Source organism: Embiotoca jacksoni, unplaced genomic scaffold, assembly GCF_022577435.1.
Source record: "Embiotoca jacksoni isolate LCO1_2020_lvr unplaced genomic scaffold, fEmbJac1.0.p SCAF_1, whole genome shotgun sequence".
NCBI classification, from domain to species: Eukaryota; Metazoa; Chordata; class Actinopteri; family Embiotocidae; genus Embiotoca; species Embiotoca jacksoni.
Genome location: NW_027185229.1, coordinates 2,345,001 through 2,358,179, shown reverse-complemented (window position 1 = coordinate 2,358,179; position 13,179 = coordinate 2,345,001). Strand labels below are relative to the sequence as shown.

Sequence of the window (13,179 nt, the reverse complement as noted above, 5' to 3'; positions counted from 1 at the left end):
AGTTTTATCCGTCCTTTACCCCATAATAAAGTCCCATCTCACAAACATACAGTACAATACCCAGAAAAGGCGATGCTGTGTGAGCATGCTGAGTGAGCGCAGCAGCCAGTGGAGGATAGATCAGCATCTGAGCCACAAAATAAGAGATATGTTTGAGCAAAGACCATCTGCAGCAGGACTTCCTTCCTCATGTGGGGGCCAGGACGGAGGGACCAGGGGACATCATGGCATACATACGGTGCTGCCACTTGTGGAGCATAAAGATCGGACGACAGAGCCGGCTGCAAGTAGGTCAAACTTTAACTGACATTTTTTTTTTTTTTTTAAGCTAAAAGAAACATCCATTTGGTCCTAAAAGAATCTGTTGTTTTGCAGGTTGGGATGCAGCTCGTGCCTCGAAAAGAAAAAAGATGAGTTGAATTTAGTGTTTTTCATTGTTACAGACTGTAATCATGAGCGTGTGCAACGGGGGCACGAGGCCTCGGCTATCATATTCCCCCGCCGCTTCCACTCTGGGGACGCAGGAGGCTCTGCTGTTCCCATCTCAGGCTGCAGGTGTGGAATAGGACAGGAAAAAGACGCAGGGGGAGGAGCAGCGGCCAAGGTGGTCGGCTTGGGAATGAACCGCCAGTGAGAGGCGCATCGTTTGGGTTTCACCCGGGAACTCTGTCAGAGCATTTGGAGGCTCGGTATGAAACATATTCTCAGTTCTTGTGCTCCCGATTAAAAAATGATGAGTGACAATATGTTCTTCTTAAAACCTCCACGTTGGTCACCTTTTCCAGGTTTGCTCATCTGTAATTAAAACAAAACACATATCTTCATTTTTACATGTTATAATCTGACCTAAATAACTTCTTACTGTTATTGTAGGAACATTTTAATTTTCCTTTTACTGTTTATTTTTCAACAATTATTAGAATTACTGCGGGTATTTTCCCATTCTAGCTTAGTTATTTGGGGAAATATAATAAATCACGATAAAGTCAGTCACAAGTGTTTTGGTTGTGACTTGCAGTGAACTGAAAGGTAAATGTATTATTACATATTAATCTATAATATATTATAGGTAAATATAGTTTGATGTTTTAGAGAACAATTTCTTTTTATACTTAATTTTCTCAAACATGAACAATTTTGTTTGTCACAGAAAAAAATTATTTAGCACACCAAAAGTCTTTGGAACTTTCAGTCACATGTCATGGTCTTCATCATCCTTCATCAATATTGGACTTCTTTTTTTTTTTGTGGCAAATTCTCCTTGAACTGAGGTGGATATTTTACATGAAGCTGTGTTTTGTGTGTGGAAACTAAAGGTGCTCATTGACTGAAACCAAATGATCTTATAGTTTGATATATAGATTATTAATCGGCTCCAACATCCATCAGCGCAGCACCAGCGTCCTGCAGAGAGGAGGAGGAGGAGGAGGAGGAGGAAGCACCTCCTGAAGTCAGAACCGCTCACCTCACGTGACCAAACTCTCCCCTTCTGGTCCGAGCAGCCTCTTCGGGCCAGATGAACTCGTTCAACAGCCACATCTCGGCGGCGCGGAGGGATGGATGGCTGGAAGAAGGGATGGAGCAAACACCTGCTCACATTCAACTTCAAGCTGTCACATACAGTTAGGCTCAGGCGGCTGAGCGCGTCTCCCCACCGCTCAATGCGAACGGGCGGAGGATTTGGCGGACGCCCCTGCAAAGCAACAAAGGCCTGGGCCTCTCTAACACACACACACACACACACACACACACACACACACACACACACACACACACACACACACACACACACACAGAGACGAGTGAGCCACGGGCCGGCCACGCGCGAGATGGAGCGCGTCGACAGGAATTGGAGGGGAGTGGGAGGAGGAGCTTCGACGCGGAGGTTAAAACCCGCAGCCCCCGCAGAGTGACCCGCACTGAGACACGGTGGCACGGCTCGGCACGCAACCTGCACGCTGCTTGATGGACGCAGAGAGACCGTGATCCGGCGGAGAGAGGACAAATATCAGCCGACAAAACTTCACACTTCAGCGCCGGTAGGTTTCAAAACGGACTTAATGTGCAGTTAAAAGGACTTAATTAAGATTTTAAAGTGTATTTGAACTCATCACACACTTTACATTTGTTTTTAATTGTAATGCAGTCATTTTTTTTGTCTCTTTCCAGTTTGTTTTAGAATAAAAACAACTACACAGCGATGATTAGAGTTTCTCTAATGAAAAAAAGTGTAGAAGAAAAAATGCTTCCCTCGTCATTCAGCAAATAACAGCTCAAGCACGCAATTTATGGCGAAACACGAACCTTTCTGCCTGAAAATATGTATTTCAATTCAATCTGAGCGCTGTGTGGGCCGGTGATCTGAGGGGGATGTCGATCTCATTTAATCCCATGGTCGCCGCTTCATCCACGGAGTAAATCCTGCGATGCCCCAGATTGAAGTCCAGTCTGTGACTTTATCTTGCCGAGGTATTACCAGTTCACAAGTTGTCCGGGATTACCGTGGCAGCAGGGGAACACATAACGTATAGCTTTTATATATATATATATTTTAAAAAAGAAGAAAAACAGATGAATCTATAGCAGACTATCTTTAAAAAACAGCTCGTGACGTTTTGGCCAATCAGAGGCACCTGTGGCTGAGCAGCGCGCGCCAGGAAGGAACTGTCCGGTGCTGAAAGCGTCGCTCATTTTGTGCTGCTGACAGCCGCAGTTTACAGAAATATTAGATTGTTATTGTTGTTGTTTATAACTGCTGAATGAAGACTTGTAATCACTGACTCCAGGTCACATCCTTTACAGGGCCGTAGGCCGGCGTTTAGGGACAAGGTGGCCAGCCCCCTTAAATCCCACCAAAACCTCTTCAGAAATATTCAATGTAGGCACCAAAAAGGTCTGAAAATGTACTTTTGTCATGTGGTAAACTGTTATAGAATACTTTCTGTCATCTTCTTCTCTATTGGAGAAAATCAAATCCTATATTTTTCTCAAATTAGAGTCTGAAAAAATATTTAAAAAAAACACATTTTCTAAAAGTGTTTAATTGTGAAAAACGTGTGGTCTCATTGTTAACAATGACCACTGTAATGGTTTATCATTGTTAACATACCTTTAATATCAAGCAAAGGAAGTTAAACCTTCATTGTCTAATGATTTAAGAAGCTATCTGAAAACTGTGATTTATCTTAATATAACCTGACGTTGTGATTCTTTAATCCTGTCATTACACTTTGGCTCAACTAATACTCTTCCGGACTACTTTAAGCTGAAATGGGCCAAGAATCTGAGAGTTGACCCCAAACAGGCTGTTGGGTGTTTTTCAGGGACGGAAAAAAAAACCGACCCGTGTCCTTTACTTCAGTAAAAGAAGCAAAATGAAATAAACAGCATATTAAATATATGAAGTTTCTATCAGCAAAATGTAGCTTAAGTATTAAAAGTTTTAATTATACATCATATGTTGTGAACTCATACAATGTGAAGTCAAAACAGGCAAAATAACTTGAATAAATGTTGTAATGAACAAGTAGAAGTACCACAAAATGGAAATACTAAAGTACAAGTATGTGACATTTTACTTTAAAACCATGTTCGAATGAATCCAGTTTGTTATCGTCCACCATTACTGTTCTTCTGTGGTTTTAAGAGTGAAGTCGATAACAAGAAGTTGTCAATCATTCGTTCAAAGTGATAGATCCCTTACTGAGACCTGGTGGTGACAGAGATGTTTTCTTCTCCGCAGAGTACGATGATGATTAAGCCATACGCGAGACCCGGGGAGGGAGAGGAGGTGGTCAGTCCTCTGCAGTGGATGGACGGAGACATGAGCTCCCCCGACGGAGACATGTCGGTCTCGTCCCACCACTACAGAGCGGGCGGAGTGAGCCAGCAGGCCCGAGAGATGGGGAGCGAGGACGCAGAGGAGGACGAGGAGGACGCAGAAGAAGAACAGGAGGACGAGAATGAGTCCAAACGACGAGGGCCGAAGAAAAAGAGGATGACGAAGGCCCGGCAGGAGCGTTTCCGCGCCAGGCGTGTAAAAGCCAACGCCAGGGAGCGCTCGCGTATGCACGGCCTGAACGACGCCCTGGAGAACCTGCGCACCATCATGCCCTGCCACTCCAAAACACAGAAACTGTCCAAGATCGAGACGCTCCGGCTGGCCCGCAACTACATCTGCGCTCTGTCCGAGGCTCTGGAGGGGGGCCTGTCCACAGAGAGCAGGGCCTTCATGGACACGCTGTGTAAGGGCCTCTCGCAGCCCACAAGCAACCTGGTGGCCGGCTGCCTGCAGCTGGGACCGTCTCCCGGCCCCGGGATGAGGCCCGAGGACCGACACGGAGTCCGGCCGCCAGCCGCCCCTCTCGGCGGCATGGTGAGCTACTCCTCCCCCGGTCTGCCGAGCCCCCCCTACGGCACCTTTGACTCAGCTCACCTGCTCCACCTGCGGGCGATGAAAGGAGGACCGTACGACAACCACTCGCCCAGCGAGTACAACGCCGGCGGCGTGGGGACGCCTCCGTACGACGGGCCCCCCACGCCGCCTCTGAGCATCAGCAGTAACCTGGTGACCAAACAGGATACGTCGCCCCACTACCCGCCTTCACACCACTACTCCCCCTCCCCCGTGGACCAGGTCCTGTATCAGACTCACACCGGCTACGATGTGCACTTAGAGGGGCCGTACAACTCCTACCATCCCCCACACATGCCCCCCCGACAGATAACCTCCGTCTACAGAGACTGAAACGGACCGGGGGGGTCGATACGAGCTGACTGGTGGAGTCCCGTTCGTGATCCTTCATGAACTCTGAGGGTCGCCGACGTCTCGCCGACTTTAAGAGCGAAGGATCGATCTCTTTCTGTAGACTTCTGGTAGAACTGTAGAATAAAAACTTCTCTTTTTTACACGTGTGGTGCGTTTCCACAGTAGACAAGCACCGCTCAACATCGTTAACGTTAGAACATACTTAACTTCAACTGTTTTCTTCCGAACTGATGACCAAATGAAACGAGGACCTCGCCGGTCCACTGAGGAAATGTTGCTCTGGCCGTTTTGACCAGTTTCTCTGGTCCTGTAAGCACTTCTAATTTAGCTTTGGTAACGTCAGATATTCTACATAAAGTATTTTTATTTATTCTTTAATTTAATACAGTATATATGGAGTCTGTTCACGTGTCTGTTTTTTTTTATTTGTACATACTTGTAGTCTAGACTTCTCTTTGTTTACCACTTAGACTGATAGTTCATCTCTTATCCTTCTGTTGTGTCGCATAATATTTTAATGTTTTGCACTCGAAACGCACTCGAAGGTCGATCTGTGAAAACGACGTCGCCGATCGTCTGTGGGAGATGAAAGAAGAAAGGAAAATGTTCTGAGCAAACCGAGTGCAGGAAAATAATTGTGGAGTTTAGAAGAGAGAAGCAAAAATATAATTCTCAGGTTCACATTGTGAAAATCTTCAGTTGGATGTTTTTCTTTCTTAGTCTTTTTCATTTTTGTGTCTTTTAGAAAATGGATGTTTTTAAAGTATTAAAAGTTGAAACATGTCAGTGTATTCTGTGTTTACTTCTTAAAGTGAGAGAAAGGTAGAGATGGAGAAAGAAAAATGAAGGAGGAGGAGAGAAAGATAGAGACAGAGATAAATAAAGAGATAGAAAAAGAAATGGAGATCAACAGAGATAAAGAGACATAGAAAGAAAGATAAATACTGAGAGAAACAGATAGATAGAGACAGATGGAAAGATAGACAGAGATAGAAAGATAAAGATAGAGAGATGGAGAGAGAGATAAAGACAAAGAAAGAAGGAGAGATAATGACAAAGGAAAGATTGAGCGATGGAGATACAGAGATAAGTGGGAGGTAGAAATAGAGATAGATAGGGGAACGTAGACAGAGAGAGGTAGATATAGAGCGAGCTAGATAAACAGTAGGTAGATAGATAGGAAAATAGATGTGAGAAAGAGGAAAGGACAGAGAAATAGAGATATATGGAGACATGGAGATACAGACAGATAGATATATATAGAGATAGAGACAGATAGATAGACAGATAGATATATAGAGATATAGATATATAGAGACATAGAGATACAGACAGATAGATAGACAGATAGACAGATAGAGATAGAGACAGATAGACAGACAGATAGATATATAGAGATATAGACAGATAGATAGACAGATAGAGATATAGAGATAGAGATATAGATAGATAGATAGATAGATAGATAGATAGATAGATAGATAGATAGATAGATAGATAGATAGATAGATAGATAGATAGATAGATAGATAGATAGATAGATAGATAGATAGATAGATAGATAGAGATGTAGACGGATAGATAGACAGATAGATATATAGAGATATAGATAGATAGATAGACAGATAGAGATGTAGACGGATAGATAGACAGATAGAGATACAGACAGATAGATAGACAGATAGAGATATAGAGATATAGATAGATAGATAGACAGATAGATAGACAGATAGAGATGTAGACGGATAGATAGACAGATAGATATATAGAGATACAGATAGATAGACAGATAGATATATAGAGACATAGAGATACACCGACAGATAGAGATAGGAAGATAGCGGTAGATCTATCAGCACCACCATCAGCAGGGTATCCTGTTTACTTTGTTTCTCCCCACATCTCGGTGGTTTAGCGTCACTAATCCCTCGCCGTCCTTTAATGATGTACGAGGCAGGATTGTGAGATAAAGATTTATGATTAACATGGCCGCACGCCTCTGCAGATTTTCTTCTCCTCTGACACTCGGTCGGCATAATCCTGTCCTGACATCCACTCAGACCACAACTTAACACACGCATATGTAATAAATACATGTCTGTGCATTCATACTCGTGTCTCCTTCATACGTACACACACAGAACACGCATGTGTAAACATCAAGATTTATGGGGCCGGATAAGCCTGAAGTTTTATTGAGTGGAGAAACACAGAGCTGAATATTGGAAACGCATTCAAATAAAAACAGAAAATCCACAAGCCAACAACAACGGAGATCTGATCTCAGAGCAGCCTCTCCTGTTGTTTCACAGTCTGGTCAGCGTGAAGGCCACCCACTGAGAGGTCAGTCAGAGGGGTCAGAGGTCACACGGGGTCATGGGTCACTGGTGGGAATGGTCTGAAAGAATCACGGTCACCAGTTGCATCACCTTCCTGACTATCGCTGCACAACGTCCACCGCGTCGCTCCGTCTCCAACGAGGACGGGCGAGCACGACGTTGGAGTTCTATTATGGATGAAACGCTCATAATCCCACGCTTGACCTGTGCAGGGAGAAATATACCGCTTTGTTTTCTCCAGGATTAGTGTAAGCCTGTGTGTGTTTGTAGTGCAGGAAAAAACCAAAAACCAGGCACTAACTTGAAAGAGGCAGGATGAAGAACAAAAGTAGGACGTCTGTGTGCTCGGAGACGCAGACGGGACGTTTGACACCGAACATGCAGCAGAGTCCTCGTTCATCCTCCTGATAAATGACAGATAAACGATAGACTAACGGATTCGGTGAAAAGAAAAAACGATCTGCCTTTTTGTAAAGGACACTTCTGCACTCCAGACAATGACAGCGCTGCATTCACCCTCACCCTTTTTGACCTTTGACCCCTCCGACTTTTAATCTCAGTGACGCACTTTGCTGGATGAATACATCGCTCTTTGGCGAAGCCTTATTTCAAGGGTCTGCTGTTTTTATTTGAATCAATTTCCTAATATTTTCAAAGAGGTTTCCTTGACAGAATCATGTACTTTTATATTATTTGTATGAAAACTAGAAACAGTTATCCAAAAAACTTCAAAATGAATAGCTTTAATCACATGGAATCAACAAATTAACAATTATTTTTGATTCAAGAAGAGAAAATTTGTGTTTTTGCCATTTTGTTTTTTTCATTTTTGCAGTTTCTTCAGAGAAATTTAAAATAAAGCCTTACAGATATTCATATGTTTTACATGTCGGTATAAAAACCTCCTTCAGCCTGAATAATATTCCCAACAACATGAAGTGTGTGTTAGTTCCAGTAGATATATGAACGGTATGTTCATGTGCAGTCTGTGTGTCTCTGTAAGTGCTCACATCGTGCGTGCAATGGCGGTTGTGTTATTTGGGATAAAACAGTATTAAGCAGCTGATCAGCGCTCAGTGTCTGAATGGTTGCATTAATTCACTAATCCTGAGGAGAGAGAGGCAGTCAGCGCTGCAGCTCCTCGTCGCCGCCGCCGCTGCTGCACAACAGGACGCGGCATCACAAGAGCATCTGATGCAACATTAACAGCATCTCAAATAGCATTTTGTACTGTATGTGCACACCTTTTTTTTAATATATATATTATGACATTAATCAGAAGTAAATCTGAAATATTTCTGAAAAAGAACTGCACTGCCATCTGCTGGTGGAAGAAAGAAAACTCATCCGTCGGGTGAGAGTTAAGCATTTGGCCACTAGGTGTCAACGTTGGACCGCCTGATGTAACACTGATGTGCGACTAAAGCCTTCTGTCAGGACTCGGATCCTTCACTGTTTGGCTTCTCAGCAGACGACAGAGACTCAGTTCTGCTGTAAAACCTTCATATAGAATTAAATCAAACATCTGTTCGTCGTGTGTCTGATATTTTCCAGCATGATGAGTGTGGAGGCGAAGACAGAACAGACAACACTCGGCGAGATCTCGTCTGTTTGACACAGCGTGCCAGCAGAGTGAGTCAGGAGTGGGAATAGAATTAACCTATTTACATGTAAACTGGTTGATGGAGTGTGTTTGGATGAGAATAATCAGGCTAATGAAGATACCTGGGGACTCGGCTCTGTCAGTAATCTGCATGCTGTCCTCTCTGAGCAGCCAGTGATCGTATCAGACGCTACACTTATTTACCGTAAAAGAACATGAAAAAGGATTAATCAAGGAAACCTGACTGATTAAATCTTCAAAGGCAGCACTGAAGTGTAAGGGCTAACAGAGAGGAGGGATGTGGTCGGCGCTTTTATCCCTGAGGTGGAAAAATGAATGAACACAGAAGAGACAGAACTCACCAGGACTGCTGGGGTGGAAGAGAGGAGAGAGGAAAACAACAGAGCTGGAACAGTTTGAAGGAAAAGTCCTGTTTGGGTTCAATGTTGTTGTTGGATAAACTTCACTTTGATTTTATGAGAAATTTCCTTCATAGATAATCAGAAAAATGATGTTTCAATCATTCTCATGTACAGTGGGTACGGAAAGTATTCAGACCCCTTTACATTTTTCACTCTTTGTTTCATTGCAGCCATTTGCTAAAATCAAAAAAAATCATTTTATTTCTCATTAATGTACACTCAGCACCCCATCTTGACAGAAAAAAACAGAAATGTAGAAATTTGTGCAAATTTATTAAAAAAGAAAAACTGAAATATCACATGGTCATAAGTATTCAGACCCTTTGCTGTGACACTCATATTTAACTCACATGCTGTCCATTTCTTCTGATCCTCCTTGAGATGGTTCTACTCCTTCATTGGAGTCCAGCTGTGTTTAATTAAACTGATTGGACTTGATTAGGAAAGGCACACACCTGTCTATATAAGACCTTACAGCTCACAGTGCATGTCAGAGCAAATGAGAATCATGAGGTCGAAGGAACTGTCCAAGGAGCTCAGAGACAGAATTGTGGCAAGGCACAGATCTGGCCAAGGTTACAAAATAATTTCTGCAGCACTCAAGGTTCCTAAGAGCACAGTGGCCTCCATAATCCTTAAATGGAAGAAGTTTGGGACGACCAGAACTCTTCCTAGACCTGGCCGTCCAGCCAAACTGAGCAATCGTGGGAGAAGAGCCTTGGTGAGAGAGGTACAGAAGAACCCAAAGATCACTGTGGCTGAGCTCCAGAGATGCAGTAGGGAGATGGGAGAAAGTTCCACAAAGTCAACTATCACTGCAGCCCTCCACCAGTCGGGGCTTTATGGCAGAGTGGCCCGACGGAAGCCTCTCCTCAGTGCAAGACATATGAAAGCCTGCATAGAGTTTGACAAAAACACATGAAGGACTCCCAGACTATGAGAAATAAGATTCTCTGGTCTGATGAGACCAAGAGTGAACTTTTTGGCGTTAATTCTAAGCGGTATGTGTGGAGAAAACCAGGCACTGCTCATCACCTGCCCAATACAATCCCAACAGTGAAACATGGTGGTGGCAGCATCATGCTATAGGGGTGTTTTTCAGCTGCAGGGACAGGACGACTGGTTGCAATTGAAGGAAAGATGAATGCGGCCAAGTACAGAGATATCCTGGAAGAAAACCTCTTCCAGAGTGCTCTGGACCTCAGACTGGGCCGAAGGTTCACCTTCCAACAAGACAATGACCCTAAGCACACAGCTAAAATAACAAAGGAGTGGCTTCGGAACAACTCTGTGACCATTCTTGACTGGCCCAGCCAGAGCCCTGACCTAAACCCAATTGAGCATCTCTGGAGAGACCTGAAAATGGCTGTCCACCAACGTTCACCATCCAACCTGATGGAACTGGAGAGGATCTGCAAGGAAGAATGGCAGAGGATCCCCAAATCCAGGTGTGAAAAGCTTGTTGCATCATTCCCAAGAAGACTCATGGCTGTACTCGCTCAAAAGGTGCTTCTACTCAATACTGAGCAAAGGGTCTGAATACTTATGACCATGTGATATTTCAGTTTTTCTTTTTTAATAAATTTGCACAAATTTCTACATTTCTGTTTTTTTTCTGTCAAGATGGGGTGCTGAGTGTACATTAATGAGAAATAAAATGAACTTTTTTGATTTTAGCAAATGGCTGCAATGAAACAAAGAGTGAAAAATGTAAAGGGGTCTGAATACTTTCCGTACCCACTGTAGGTGGGAGCGAAAACAAGAAGAAAGCACAAAACTATTTTAGTCCCATAAAGAAGGAAAGAGATGAATTCATGCCTTCAGTCTGCAAGTACGAGGACAAGTTTTGGTCTTTTGGATTCGTGCATGAATTCATGCATTAATATGCTTCATGAAATCAGCAGGAAGTAACACGAGTTCAAAGTCTTTCATTCATGAATGAACAACACATTAATTAAAGCATTAAGTGGATCATCCAATGATTACGATTTATTAAACATGATCATGATTAATTTTTTGCATATATAAACTTCACACTTTTTAACAACCCTTTCTTAAGATCTGATTTAAAACTCTCAACTCGGTTTAGTTTGATCGAGACAGGCAGTTTATTCCTCTGACATGCAGCTGAATATATATATATAAAAGATTTTTTCTCAAAACCTGATTTAAATCTAATAATATTCTTTAGACTTCCTCTCGCTTTGTGGCTGTTTATAAAACGGTCAGCAGGATATGAAGAGACAACTCTGTCAAAACTATTTATTTTTAATCTCAAAATGAAAAAGAGAAAAATGTCAAAAATGGAAGTCCATTAAATCATGTTATTGTATTTGAGGTACTTGCTGAGCTTTTCACACCCTTTATCTGACAGTTGTAGTTACAAGTTACATTGCAGAATAAGATTTTATGCTACAAAATGTATGAAGGTATTATGAAGTGTAATAAACTGAAGTAGAAATGTTTAAAGACTAACTTGTACAGCTTTATACAAGCTGTTTAAAATCCACTACGCGTTGACTCGCTGCATTAAATCTGGAGCTTAAATGTTTGTAGTACTATAATATAGAGCGGCAGCATTCTGTTGATTTTATGTACCTTTACTTTAATACTTTAAGGACATTTTACTGATAATATTTCTGTATTTTTACTTAAATAAGATGCTGAATGGATGACGTACTTGTAATGGAGAATTTTAACGTATAAGTGAAGGCATATTGCTTCTATCAATAACATTTTGTATGTTTTTTATCAACAAGAAAAGAAGATCTGATGGGTGGCAGAGGAATGAAGATAAGTTTTACAAAACTAAAAAGACTCACAAAATAATAGCTTCCTTCTATAAAAAAATCTTTTCTTGAGTTATTGTCATCCAGAGAACCTTCTGGTTTTTCCTCTGAGAGTACACTTCAGTATGTGAATGAGTCTCGTACGACCTCTGAGGACAGAAACAAGAATTTAAATGAAGTGTGGAGACGACTGCCAACAACAGAGTGAGAACAGCGAGCCTCGACTGCATCTCTGAGAGCAGCAGGAGATTAGTTACATTAAAACGACTCCGCGACATCGATGAGCCATATATAGATCAGAGGAGGGGAACTACAACGTCCTGCATGACTCTACCGGATGTGATGCTGAGCGTTAATGTAAAGATTTCATGGCAGAGTGTCCACTGATTAACTCATGTTGTGAGAACAAAAAGAAACTTCCTATAAAATAAATCATTAGTATGAAGACGTGTGTGAGGTCAGGGTTGAACAGGCGGGGGTAATGGTGAGTGTAAGTCGATGTAATGTCCTCTGAAGCGATAGAAACATGACTGTGTGTGTGTGTGTGTGTGTGTGTGTGTGTGTGTGTGTGTGTGTGTGTGTGTGTGTAACTGTATCCTCTGATGAAATGTGCTTACTGCTCCAGTTTGCTGTCCTTCCTCACTGTCCCTTAACCTAACCCCTACATGGCACGTTGCCAGGAGTTGTTGTTGGTGTGTGTGTGTGTGTGTGTGTGTGTGTGTGTGTGTGTGTGTGTGTGTGTGTTTGTGCATACTTGGTAAATGGGATAATAATTAAATAATCAAAGGGGGGGATTTGAGTCCTTGGAGGTGGGACGCTGCCAATGCTGCTTTTACTGCTCACATTAAAGCCTCTCTGTGTTTTTAAAGCAACGTCTCTCTTTTAAACTGGACGTCATTAAACCGTCCGTGTTGCTTTGATCAACTGCTTTGAACCACACGTTTATCTCCCGTTTATCTCCCGTTTATCTCCCGTTTACCTCCCGTTTATCTCCCGTTTACCTCCCGTTTATCTCCCGTTTACCTCCCGTTTATCTCCCGTTTATCTCCCGTTTACCTCCCGTTTACCTCCCGTTTATCTCCCGTTTACCTCCCGTTTATCTCCCGTTTACCTCCCGTTTATCTCCCGTTTATCTCCCGTTTACCTCCCGTGTCCAGCGGAGCGGAGCTGCGGCCGTTTAGCGGAACAGAATTAGCGTGACATTTACTCGACATTGCGCCATGCGTCAGTCTCATCTCCTCCACCCAATACTCCGCGA

At 42.8% G+C, this 13,179-nt stretch overlaps 1 protein-coding gene across 1 annotated transcript; it reads left to right on the top strand.

The window, feature by feature from the left end:
* Nucleotides 1–1,968: 1,968 nt before the first annotated feature.
* On the top strand, nt 1,969–4,747 carry LOC138199206 (neurogenic differentiation factor 4-like). The gene is made up of 2 exons (XM_069151145.1): nt 1,969–2,039; nt 3,743–4,747. The coding sequence occupies exon 2, from the start codon at nt 3,749–3,751 to the stop codon at nt 4,745–4,747; it is 999 nt and encodes a 332-aa protein (XP_069007246.1). The 5' UTR covers nt 1,969–2,039; nt 3,743–3,748.
* Nucleotides 4,748–13,179: the final 8,432 nt, after the last annotated feature.

Excerpts from the sequence above, each read along its gene's own strand:
- LOC138199206 (XM_069151145.1), top strand. The coding sequence starts at position 3,749 with ATGATGATTAAGCCATACGCGAGACCCGGGGAGGGAGAGGAGGTGGTC.